A 12996-nucleotide genomic window follows, 5' to 3' on the forward strand; every position below is an offset into this window, starting at 1 on the left:
TTTTCATTAAATATGTAGACTAAATAATAAAATTAATAAATATTCAAGCCGAATGTGTATTAATTCTAATGAACAATGCCACGTTAGGCAGCATTCATTTCTGAAAGCTTTTAATAGGCGATGCTCACGGGGTGGGGGTGGGGGCGCAAGGTGGAAATTTCGCCTAGGGCGCAAAATATCCTTGCACCGGCCCTGCCTCTTACGTTCACTCTAAGGTGACAGTCCCAGTCTTTTCAGGCTCTCCCCGTAGAGGGATTTTCCAGCCCTTAATCATTCTCATTGCCTGTCTCTGAACCCCTCTGGTTCTGCACTGTCCTGTGTGCAAGGGGGTGCCCAGGGCAGCTCGTGGGCTGCAGAGGAGATCACCCCATTGACTGATATCCAGGCATTAGACCAGCCCTCATGTTAGTCTCTATCCCCTTCCTCCAAAGCAGCTCCCCATTTGTCCCCTCCAGGGGCGGACGCCTCATTCAGGCATTGCCGTCTGCACTGATATTGTGGCACTGGGCATCGCCAGATCCGCTTGGGAGCTTTAGCAAGCAGCACGCGCGTGTCATGGCAGGGCTGCTTTTCCCTTCCCAGCTGGAGCGGCTCATTCTGGACAATAGCCACTTGCTCCCATTCGCTGACCCAGTAACTGAATTCCTGGCTCTAACCAGCCCCGTCTCCCCAGAGCACGGCGCATGTTGGACGCCTGGATTATCCCGCAGCAGCGTCACCCCAGTGCCCAAGGTCCAGCTCCTAGATCAGCCTGACCCAGCGCTTTCTCTCTCCTTGCAGACATTGACGAGTGCCAGCGGAACACCACAATCTGTGAGCCCCACGGGAACTGCATCAACACGCCAGGGAATTACACGTGTAAATGCAGTGAGGGATTTGGGAAGAGTCAAAAGGATATGGCTAAGATCTGCACAGGTATAACAGGAGCTGGAAATAGTCATGGCAAAGGCATGATGCTTCTGGCTTGTCTGCAGTGTTACTAACGCGTGGTGTTGCCTTAAAGCCCCACCTCCAGGAGTCACGTGATTCTGCTTTTGGCTAAAATCAAAATTAGTGCCCAGCCCACGTGGTGGAGGAAAAACTGCCAAACCTTACGCTGGGGTGACCGACAGCTCCCAAACCAGAGTCAAACAAAATGAACCCAAAATGGATTTTTAAAAAAAAAATCTGGCTCAGGGTTTGGGGCTTTTAGTGATTGCTGTTAATGCACCGTCACTGAGCTTACCCGGGATCTCTGAAACTAACCCGCGTGCCTGGATGGTGAAACTAACAAGGTTGCTCTGAGGTCTCGCTCTTTCTCTGCGCCACACTCAGGCACAGTGTCTGTTCTGACTCCCAGCCTGTCTTACAAATTAGATACTGACCCCGGGGACTGAAGGTCGCCATGTCTCTTGCTAGGCTGCTTAATTCCCCCAAGGCAGGAGCAGAGGGCACTGAGGATGTCATTAGAAGCTGCAACATCCCCCCAAACCTGCAGATGCAATCAGAGCCCAAGATACTCTTTCAAAGCAGAGCTTTGAGCAGGAGCGGCTCTAGTAATCCGGCCGCCCCAAGCAGGGCGGCATGCCGCAGGGGGCGCGCTGCTGGGCGCCGGTCCCGCAGCTCCAGGGGACGTGCCTGCGGAGGGTGCACTGGTCTATGAGTCTATGAGTCCCGCGGCTCCAGTGGAGCTTCCGCAGGGATGCCTGCGGGAGGTCCACCCGAACCGCGGGACGAGCACCCCCTCCGCAGTCATGCCTGCGGGAGGTCTGCTGGTCTGGCGGCTCCGGTGGACCTCCCGCAGCCATGACTGCGGAAGGTCCGCCAGACCCACCTGCCGCCCTCCTGAGAAAATGCCGCCCCACGCGCGTGCTTGGTGCGCTGGGGTCTAGAGCTGGCCCTGGCTTTGAGGTGGGGGAAGGTCAGATCTTTGCAAAGCAAACTGGGCTGAGACAGAGCCAAGGACTCTGTGTTGGATCAACCTTTAATACAGCTTGGGCTCAAAAAGCCCCTTAGTTTCTAGAGCCCCATTAACTGAACCCTCAGCAGCTGCTAAGGCTGGGGAAGGAGCTGGCATCACAAAGGAACCAGCTTGGGTCATCAGCAGGAATCAAACCCAGACCCTGCCTGCTGAAAGCACACAGTTCAGCTGCTGGAGCTAAGGGAGTAACTCCGTTAGCTAGTCATTGTAGCAGGCTCTTATCTACTTATGGGAACCAGCCACCAAAGCAGGACAAACTTGCTCTCTCCTTGTTCCATGGCTCTAGCGAAGGCCGCTGGCACATACAAGCCCCCTCACAGGCATGGCATAGGCCCGTTGCCTTCAAAGAGGTTTAACAATGGAGCAAAAGTTGAATTTCTTGACAAAGAAACAAGGGATTTTTTCCAGCCCTGATGCACTCCTGGCCATGAGCCAGGGGACACAAAGCTCCTCTCAGTGATGGGGAGCAGAGGGTAAAAGCTGCATGGTGAGGCAGGGGAGACACATTCTTGGCCTTCTATGGAAGAAACGCGCGGAAAGAGACAGGTCTAGTTGGTTGGGTATGAGACTAGGACTCAGAAGACTTGGATTCTAGTCCCAGCACTGTTCCTGCTACGTGTCCTTGGGCAATTCCCTGCCTCTGTTCATAGAATCATAGAATCATAGAATCTCAGGGTTGGAAGGGACCTCAGGAGGTCATCTAGTCCAACCCCCTGCTCAAAGCAGGACCAAACCCAACTAAATCATCTCAGCCAGGGCTTTGTCAAGCCTGACCTTAAAAACCTCTAAGGAAGGAGATTCCACTACCTCCCTAGGTAACCCATTCCAGTTCTTCACCACCCTACTAGTGAAAAAGTTTTTCCTAATATCCAACCTAAACCTCCCCCTCTGCAACTTGAGACCATTACTCCTTGTTCTGTCATCTTCTACCACTGAGAACAGTCTAGATCCATCCTCTTTGGAACCCCCTTTCAGGTAGTTGAAAGCAGCTATCAAATCCCCCCTCATTCTTCTCTTCTGCAGACTAAACAATCCCAGTTCCCTCAGCCTCTCCTCATAAGTCATGTGCTCCAGCCCCCTAATCATTTTTGTTGCCCTCCGCTGGACTCTCTCCAATTTATCCACATCCTTCTTGTAGTGTGGGGCCCAAAACTGGACACAGTACTCCAAATGAGGCCTCACCAGTGCTGAGTAGAGGGGAATGATCACATCCCTTGATCTGCTGGAAATGCCCCTACTTATACAACCCAAAATGCCATTAGCCTTCTTGGCAACAAGGGCACACTGTTGACTCATATTCAGCTTTTCGTCCACCGTAACCCCTAGGTCCTTTTCTGCAGAACTGCTGCCCAGCCATTCGGTCCCTAGTCTGTAGCAGTGCATGGGATTCTTCCGTCCTAAGTGCAGGACTCTGCACTTGTCCTTGTTGAACCTCATCATATTTCTTTTGGCCCAATCCTCTAATTTGTCTAGGTCCCTCTGTATCCTATCCCTACCCTCCAGCGTATCAACCACTCCTCCCAGTTTAGTGTCATCTGCAAACTTGCTAAGGGTGCAGTCCACACCATCCTCCAGATCGTTAATGAAGATATTGAATAAAACCGGCCCCAGCACCGACCCTTGGGGCACTCCACTTGATACCGGCTGCCAACTAGACATGGAACCATTGATCACTACCCGTTGAGCCCGACCATCTAGCCAGTTTTCTATCCACCTTACCGTCAATTCATCCAGCCCATACTTCTTTAACTTGCTGGCAAGAATACTGTGGGAGACTGTATCAAAAGCTTTGCTAAAGTCCAGAAATAGTACATCCACTGCTTTCCCCTCATCCACAGAGCCGGTTATCTCGTCATAGAAGGCAATTAGGTTACTCAGGCATGACTTGCCCTTGGTGAATCCATGCTGACTGTTCCTGATCACTTTCCCCTCCTTTAAGTGGTTCAGGATTGATTCCTGTTGTTCTCTCCCACCTCTTGTCCATTTAGACTAGAAGCTTTTTATGGCCGTGTTGGTGCAGCGCTCTGGGTGCTGCCTTTAGGCGAATAACGATCAAGAGGAAGAGGCATAGTGGGAAATAGCAAAACTCTGTCATGGGAAAGAGAGAGAAGAGGAGTCTGAGAAAGAGCTGCTGAAGCACGGCCCAAGGGGAGGATCCGTGAGCGCTCTGGACTCTCCCCGCTGACTGACGTGTTTGCTGAAGTCCAGGTGAAGGGGATTTTAGCCACAAAGATTTCTGTGAGAAGTAAAAGTGTTATGGATAAATATCAGGGAGAGCTTAGCTTTCTTCCGTGGCCCTGCTCCTACTTCCTCAAGAAGGGTCACCACCCATCTGTCCCCAGGGATGGTGACTGATAGACCACTGCTGCTCTGAACGCCAGCGGGAAGCAGCAGAACAGCTCTGCATGCTGATCCAAACCTGCTCGTTCACTGGCCAACCCTTTGGCTGTTTGGGTAGATAAATGTCTGTGATTTTATTGGCAAACTGTTTGCTCCAAAAACTTGTCACGGATGTTGTACAATTGTTTGCCTGAGTCCCATGGTCTTTCTCTGCCTCCTGATTGGACGGCTGAAATGTTGGGTTAATAAGCAGGCAAATGTCGAATTCCAGCACTTGTTTCTGGCTGGGATTTCCAGGAGAATCAGTCATGGCCATTTCCGCAGCAGCTCAACCGCTTCCCCCAACCCGCGGGAATGACTGACGATGCGCCCGTCCCCCATGCGTCGCCACAAACTCAGTGTTTCTGTATGTGAAATGGTCACAAAGTGGGGGCCAGAGCCCCAGTGGTGTAAATTGGTGCAGCACCACTGACTTCAAGGGGTTTTCATCCCAGCTCTGCTTCTCCATCTCTCATTGCCCCAGACAGGACTGCAGGCTCCTCAGGGGCTGGCTGGCCGGAACGAATGCGTCTCTGCACGAACATGCCAGGTCCCTAGATAGAAAACCCCACTCCCTGCACGGGATGAGTGATCCTACTGCACCATGGAGCCCCGACATCCCCCGTGTATCCCCCTCTGCCCGGCAGCTGGCGCTACCCACGTTGGCAGCCTGGCGGGTGCCCGGCCCCCCAGCGTTTGGCTAGATCACGGCAGGGCTCTCTGTGCCCGGGTGGGGTGGGGCCCGTCTGTCAGATCAGACTTTCCACCGCGGTGAAAGGCCCCAGGAGCCAGGAGGGCAGTAAAGTCCCCTCCGTTTGGGGCCGGATTGGTGACCCGCTGGATGGCGACTCCGGCTGGGGCTATGCTGGGGGTCAGGCTGGGCAGGTCTCTTCTGGCTTCGGCTTCCACAGGCCGGATCGGCAGCGAGTGTTGAGCTGGTGTCATCTGTGTGAGGGCTTGGTGGATTCACCCTGTGGGGCTCTGGGCCTGGGGGTCACAGCAGGGTCCGGGAATGGACGTTGTTGGGCTGCTGCTCACTGCGCAGTGTTAGGAATAGGGGGATCCCCTGGGTCCAGCTGGCTTCCAAACAACCCGTTTACCAGCCGTGCAGGGCCTGGCTGCATGTCAGGGTCTGCGGGCTTCTGCCATAGACCCCCCGTGAGCACAACCAGAGACGGAGAGCAAAGAAACGAGCTTAAAGGGACAACATCCAATTCCCTGCACTCCCCTGGGCACAGCCCACCCACCCTTCTCCTAGTGCTCCAGGGGAGGGGAGGGGCGGGGCTGGGTGTATCCCGAACGGGGAGGGGACCCATGGGGCTGGGGTCTGTAACGCTGAGTGTGGCGCCCCCTTCTGGTGACTAGCTCCAGTTCAGCGCCCCCTTTCTTCTCCTCCACCATTGCAGCTCCCGGAGTCGCGGCTGCCCCGTGTCTTGGCCGTCCGGCCAGGTCACGCTGTGATCCCCATTCTGGGGGAGCCTTTCAAAGTCAGACCCCTCTGTCCTCTGCCTGCTAGTGAAACCCTTCCTCCGGGCTCCCAGCCCCCCCTCGGGGCTTCCTAGGCCCCCTCGCCTCAGGCCCCACCACTGGGCCCAGCCCTCGGGCTGTAGAGAAGCCCCACCTGTCCCCTCCCAGGCGAGCTTCCTTCTAGCCAGCGCCCTGCACGCAGCCTGAGTCACTTCCCCTTTACAGCTTAACTGGCTGATCGGCCCCCCCCTTAACCCCGCTCTGTCAGGGCTGGTGCAGGGAGGGGATCGCAGGGGCCTGGTCTGGAAAAGGTTGGGCCCCCGTTCTGGGGGTGGGGGAGGGGTTGTGCTGCAGGGATTGGGGCCCTGCAAATAGCAGGGAAGAAAGGAGAATTGAACGGGGGGGGGGGGGTAGATGGAGCAGACAGACTGACCGACAGACCACGCCCCCTGCAATGGGTGGGGGGTGCCTCCATGGTCATTCGCCCCCCTATGTGCCCCCAGCCGTGCTGTGTGTGACCCCCTCCCCCGCTTTCCCCTCTCAGACATTGACGAGTGCAACAAGACCCCAGATATCTGCGGCCCCAAGGCCACGTGTATCAACACCATCGGGAGCTACCGGTGTGAGTGCCGGGCCGGCTACGTCCCCTCCAACAGGAACACGACCCTGTGCCAAGGTGGGTCCTGCCGCGGGGGGCATGGAGGGGGCAGCTGGGGTGCTGGGCAGGGCCTGGGGTTACACAGGCAGAGGTCCTGCCCGAGGGGGCAGCGAGCTGGGAACTGGTCTGGGATGTTGCGCCAGCCCCCTGTGCCCCCCATGGACGGGGTCCCTCTGGGTCTCAGCCCTGGCCGGGGAAGGCTCAGCCTCCAGGCTCTCCCCTCCCCCAGCCCAGCCTGTCCGTCCACTGGGGTGTTTCCTGTTGTCTCAGAGCCACAGGCACCAGCGAGCCCAGGTCTGGCTCTGGGAGCAGAGCAGGGCCGGGCCGGGGAGGGGTGAGCAGGGCTGCCAGGGGTCGGGTGTCTCTCTCCACCCCCCCAGCAGTGTCGAATTCCAGCACTTGTTCCTGGCTGGGATTTCCGGGAGAATCGGTCATGGGCATGACTGACGATGCGCCCGTCCCCAATGCGTCGTCAGAAACTCAGTGCTGCTGTATGTGAAATGGTCACAAAGTGGAGCCAGAGCCCCAGTGGTGTAAATTGGTGCAGCACCACTGACTTCAAGGGGTTTTCGTCCCAGCTCTGCTTCTCCATCTCTCATTGCCCCAGACAGGACTGCAGGCTCCCCAGGGGCTGGCTGGCCGGAACGAGTGCGTCTCTGCACAAACAAGCCAGGTCCCTAGTAGAAAACCCCACTCCCTGCACGGGATGAGTGATCCCGCTGCACCATGGAGCCCCGACATCCCCCGTGTATCCCCTTCTGCCTGGCAGCTGGTGCTACCCACGTTGGCAGCCTGGCGGGTGCAGGTCCCTCCAGCGTTTGGCTAGATCACGGCAGGGCTCTCTGTGCCTGGGCAGGGCGGGGCCCGTCTGTCAGATCAGACTCTCCACCGCGGTGAAAGGCCCCAGGAGGCAGCGAGGGCAGTAAAGTCCCCTCCGTTTGGGGCCAGATTGGTGACCCGCTGGGTGGCGACTCCGGCTGGGGCTATGCTGGGGGTCAGGTTGGGCAGGTCTCTCCCGGCTTCAGCTTCCACAGGCCGGATCAGCAGCGAGTGTCGAGCTGGCGTCATCTGTCCAAGGGCTCAGTGGATTCGCCCCATGGGGCCCTGGGCCTGGGGGTCACAGCAGGGTCCGGGAATGGATGTTGTTGGGCTGCTGCTCACTGCACAGTGTTAGGAATAGGGGGATCCCCTGGGTCCAGCTGGCTTCCAAACAACCCGTTTACCAGCCGTGCAGGGCCTGGCCGCATGTCAGGGTCTGTGGGCTTCGGCCATAGACCCCCGTGAGCGCCACCAGAGAGCAAAGAAACTACTTTAAAGGGACATCACCCAATTCCCCTGCACTCCCCTGGGCGCAGCCCACCCACCCTTCTCCTAGTGCTCCAGGGGAGGGGCGGGGCTGGGTGTAGCCCGAACGGGGAGGGGACCCATCGGGCTGGGATCTGTAACGCTGAGCGTGGCGCCCCCTTCTGGCGACTAGCTCCAGTTCAGCGCCCCCTTTCTTCTCCTCCACCATTGCAGCTCCCGGAGTCGCGGCTGCCCCGTGTCTCGGCCGTCCGGCCAGGTCACGCTGTGATCCCCATTCTGGGGGAGCCTTTCAAAGTCAGACCCCTCTGTCCTATGCCTGCTAGCGAAACCCTTCCTCCGGGGCTCCTAGCCCCCCCTCGGGGCTTCCTAGCCCCCCCTCGCCTCAGGCCCCCACCACTGGGCCCAGCCCTCGGGCTGTAGAGAAGCCCCACCTGTCCCCTCCCAGGCGAGCTTCCTTCTAGCCAGCGCCCTGCACGCAGCCTGAGTCACTTCCCCTTTGCAGCTTAACTGGCTGATCGGCCCCCCCCTTAACCCCGCTCTGTCAGGGCTGGTGCAGGGAGGGGATCGCAGGGTCCTGGTCTGGAAAAGGTTGAGCCCCCGATCTGGGGGGTGGGGGAGGGGTTGTGCTGCAGGGATTGGGGCCCTGCATGTAGCAGGGAAGAAAGGAGAATTGAACGGGGGGGGGGGTAGATGGAGCAGACAGACTGACCGACAGACCACGCCCCCTGCAATGGGTGGGGGGTGCCTCCATGGTCATTCGCCCCCCTATGTGCCCCCAGCCGTGCTGTGTGTGACCCCCTCCCCCGCTTTCCCCTCTCAGACATCGACGAGTGCAACAAGACCCCAGATATCTGCGGCCCCAAGGCCACGTGTATCAACACCATCGGGAGCTACCGGTGTGAGTGCCGGGCCGGCTACGTCCCCTCCAACAGGAACACGACCCTGTGCCAAGGTGGGTCCTGCTGCGGGGGGCATGGAGGGGGCACCTGGGGTGCTGGGCAGGGCCTGGGGTTACACAGGCAGAGGTCCTGCCCGAGGGGGCAGCGAGCTGGGAACTGGTCTGGGATGTTGCGCCAGCCCCCCTGCCCCCCATGGACGGGGTCCCTCTGGGTCTCAGCCCTGGCCGGGGAAGGCTCAGCCTCCAGGCTCTCCCCTCCCCCAGCCCAGCCTGTCCGTCCACTGGGGTGTTTCCTGTTGTCTCAGAGCCACAGGCACCAGCGAGCCCAGGTCTGGCTCTGGGAGCAGAGCAGGGCCGGGCTGGGGAGGGGTGAGCAGGGCTGCCAGGGGTCGGGTGTCTCTCTCCACCCCCCCAGCAGTGTCGAATTCCAGCACTTGTTCCTGGCTGGGATTTCCGGGAGAATCGGTCATGGGAATGACTGACGATGCGCCCGTCCCCAATGCGTCGTCAGAAACTCAGTGCTGCTGTATGTGAAATGGTCACAAAGTGGACCCAGAGCCCCAGTGGTGTAAATTGGTGCAGCACCACTGACTTCAAGGGGTTTTCGTCCCAGCTCTGCTTCTCCATCTCTCATTGCCCCAGACAGGACTGCAGGCTCCTCAGGGGCTGGCTGGCCGGAACGAGTGCGTCTCTGCACAAACAAGCCAGGTCCCTAGTAGAAAACCCCACTCCCTGCACGGGATGAGTGATCCCGCTGCACCATGGAGCCCCGACATCCCCCGTGTATCCCCCTCTGCCTGGCAGCTGGTGCTACCCACGTTGGCAGCCTGGCGGGTGCACGTCCCTCCAGCGTTTGGCTAGATCACAGCAGGGCTCGCTGTGCCCAGGCAGGGCAGGGCCCGTCTGTCAGATCAGACTCTCCACCGCGGTGAAAGGCCCCAGGAGGCAGCGAGGGCAGTAAAGTCCCTTCTGTTTGGGGCCAGATTGGTGACCCGCTGGGTGGCGACTCCGGCTGGGGCTATGCTGGGGGTCAGGTTGGGCAGGTCTCTCCCGGCTTCAGCTTCCACAGGCCGGATCAGCAGTGAGTGTTGAGCTGGCGTCATCTGTCCAAGGGCTCGGTGGATTCGCCCCATGGGGCCCTGGGCCTGGGGGTCACAGCAGGGTCCGGGAATGGATGTTGTTGGGCTGCTGCTCACTGCACAGTGTTAGGAATAGGGGGATCCCCTGGGTCCAGCTGGCTTCCAAACAACCCGTTTACCAGCCGTGCAGGGCCTGGCCGCATGTCAGGGTCTGTGGGCTTCTGCCATAGACCCCCGTGAGCGCCACCAGAGAGCAAAGAAACTACTTTAAAGGGACATCACCCAATTCCCCTGCACTCCCCTGGGCGCAGCCACCCACCCTTCTCCTAGTGCTCCAGGGGAGGGGCGGGGCTGGGTGTAGCCCGAACGGGGAGGGGACCCATCGGGCTGGGATCTGTAATGCTGAGTGTGGCACCCCCTTCTGGCGACTAGCTCCAGTTCAGCGCCCCCTTTCTTCTCCTCCACCATTGCAGCTCCTGGAGTCGCGGCTGCCCCGTGTCTCGGCCGTCCGGCCAGGTCACGCTGTGATCCCCATTCTGGGGGAGCCTTTCAAAGCCAGACCCCTCTGTCCTATGCCTGCTAGTGAAACCCTTCCTCCGGGGCTCCCAGCCCCCCCTCGGGGCTTCCTAGCCCCCCCTCGCCTCAGGCCCCCACCACTGGGCCCAGCCCTCAGGCTGTAGAGAAGCCCCACCTGTCCCCTCCCAGGCGAGCTTCCTTCTAGCCAGCGCCCTGCACGCAGCCTGAGTCACTTCCCCTTTGCAGCTTAACTGGCTGATCGGCCCCCCCCTTAACCCCGCTCTGTCAGGGCTGGTGCAGGGAGGGGATCGCAGGGTCCTGGTCTGGAAAAGGTTGAGCCCCCGATCTGGGGGTGGGGGAGGGGTTGTGCTGCAGGGATTGGGGCCCTGCATGTAGCAGGGAAGAAAGGAGAATTGAACGGGGGGGGGGGGATTAGATGGAGCAGACAGACTGACAGACCACGCCCCCTGCAATGGGTGGGGGGTGCCTCCATGGTCATTCACCCCTGTGCGCCCAGCCGTGGTGTGTGTGACCCCCTCCCCCGCTTTCTCCTCTCAGACATCAGCGACTGCCACAGGATCCCAGATATCTGCAGCCTCAAGGCCACGTGCATCAACACCAATGGGAGCTACTTGTGTGAGTGCCGGGCCGGCTACGTCCTCTTCAACGGGAGCATCACCCTGTGCGAAGGTGGGTCCTGCCGCTCGCGGTGTGGGGGGAGCACCTGGGGGGCTGGGCAGGGCCTGGGGTTACACAGGCAGAGGTCTTGCCCGAGGGGGCAGGGAGCTGGGAACTGGTCTGGGATGTTGCGCCAGCCCCCTGCCCCCCATGGACGGGGTCCCTCTGGGTCTCAGCCCTGGCCGGGGGGAGCTCAGCCTCCAGGCCCTCCCCTCCCCCAGCCCAGCCTGTCCGTCCACTGGGGTGTTTCCGGTTGTCTCAGAGCCACAGGCACCAGCGAGCCCAGGTCTGGCTCTGGGAGCGGAGCAGGGCCAGGCCGGGGAGGGGTGAGCAGGGCAGCCAGGGGCCGGGCGTCTCCCCCCAGCAGTGCCTGTATTCCTGCTGCACGGCTGGATTCTCTGCCCTGGGAAGAGGCAGCAGGGGGCGCAGTCTGTGCCTAAGGGCCACTGTGGGGCCAGCCTGGGGCTCCCTGCTGGATTCTCCTCCCCCCCCCCAACACACCCCAGAACCACCCACAGCTGGGGGGAAAGAGTTGAGGGGAGATACGGCTGGGATGATTCCACAGCCCCCGCCCCACTGCCGCTCAGTCCCCCTAGGACAGGGAGGGGGAAGGGATCCTTTCACAGAGACCGGCTGGTGGGCAGAGGATGGGGAGAAGGGGCTGCGCACATGTGTGGGGCTCAGTGTGTGTGTGGGGGGGGGGGTCACTGCTCCCCCTGCTGCTGGGAGTGAGGGGGGGCTGCTGCTGCCCCCTGCTGGAGGGAATGAGTCCTGCTCTCTGTGCCTGGCTCTGGTGCATGCACCTACCCAGCCAGACCCCGTATTTCCCCCGCCCATCTCTCACTCCTCCTCCCTTTCCATCCCCAGAGCTCACCTGTCCCCCGCTGCTGGATGATGACAGCTCTGCCGGAGCCAAGGTGAGTGGGGCACAGACACCGGGAGACCCGATTCCCCTTTAGTGCCACGTTGCTTTTCACTGATCTCGCCCAACGAGGCTTCTGGGGCCAAACTCGCCCCTGGGCAAAGAGCCAGTGGCCAGTCCCTGGAGCCCCTGCAGTCCAGCCACGGCCCAGGCCTTTGCCCCCGGCGTGATTCTCACCCTCCAGGATCAGCAGCATCAGGCTGCTGCAACACACCTCAGCTTGCAACCACCGTCCCCCACCATCCCTTGCAAATGCCATGCACTCCCTGGGGGCCAGACGGGGCATTGTCCGTGCTCCCTCTGGCACCTGGCTTCTGAGCCGAGGGATCCTCTCGGGACGGGGGGATGTGGGCTGCAATTCTGTGATCTCTTTTCCTGAGCCAGGCCTGGGCCTTGTTTTGCAGAACCTCCTGGGCAGCTTCCAGGCACAGGTGGGAAGCCTCTGCCAGGTGATGCTGAAGGAGCTGAAGCAGATGGAACCACAGAACGCCGAGGGAAAGCTGCAGGTGCCAAGCCAAAGTTCGGGGCCTTGCTGGGTTTGTTCTCGTAAGGGGGAGGAATCGCTGCTCCTACTCAGATCTAGTCTCAGGGTGATCTATAGGGATTCAGCACCTGGAACAGGAGATAAATAAACAGCAACACTGCCCAGAAATTCCCATGCCTGCCTCTCCAGTGGGCTCTGTGCCCAGGAAGCTGGCTCTCCTAGGTTCCTAGGCTAGACGGGACCATTGTGATCATCTAGTCTGACCTCCCAGGCAGCGATGTCAATGGCAGGAGAACTTGTCTTTCCTTTCAGGGGGATTGTGGGAAGGCAGTGGAGGACTAGCAATCCGGGAATGGGGAGCGTGGCAGGGGCTCAGGCACTGTGACACCAACACCCCCCACGTTTGCTTGGCCAGGGCTTCTTGAACATTCTGGAGAAGCAGATAAATCTGGTCGGGCAGCAGAGCGAGAGCGTGGAGTGGAGACATCGGATCGCGACGGAGCTGATGACCATAGTGGAGAAGCTGCTGAGAACGCTGGCCCTGACCGTGCGTGATAGGATCAGCATCACATCCCCCAGTGGCACAGGTCAGCACCTGGCCACATGACTCCAGTTGGGCTTTCATCAACCGCAGCCTTCGCTCCCGCCCC

The 12996-nt window shown here is 59.7% G+C and overlaps 1 protein-coding gene across 5 annotated transcripts in view; it reads left to right on the plus strand.

Moving 5' to 3' along the window:
- Positions 1 to 12996, plus strand: part of LOC123353438 (adhesion G protein-coupled receptor E2-like) — a 110522-nt gene that overhangs the window by 8527 nt on the left and 88999 nt on the right. For all 5 annotated transcript variants that reach the window (XM_044994520.1, XM_044994524.1, XM_044994521.1 and 2 more), the window contains exons 2-7: positions 781 to 915; positions 8590 to 8721; positions 10821 to 10952; positions 11808 to 11857; positions 12267 to 12368; positions 12762 to 12933. In XM_044994520.1, coding sequence (XP_044850455.1) covers positions 897 to 915; positions 8590 to 8721; positions 10821 to 10952; positions 11808 to 11857; positions 12267 to 12368; positions 12762 to 12933 — 607 coding nt within the window. In that variant the 5' untranslated portion in view covers positions 781 to 896. The remainder of the gene's footprint in view (positions 1 to 780; positions 916 to 8589; positions 8722 to 10820; positions 10953 to 11807; positions 11858 to 12266; positions 12369 to 12761; positions 12934 to 12996) is intronic.

Source organism: Mauremys mutica, chromosome 20 (assembly GCF_020497125.1).
Source record: "Mauremys mutica isolate MM-2020 ecotype Southern chromosome 20, ASM2049712v1, whole genome shotgun sequence".
NCBI classification, from domain to species: domain Eukaryota; kingdom Metazoa; phylum Chordata; order Testudines; family Geoemydidae; genus Mauremys; species Mauremys mutica.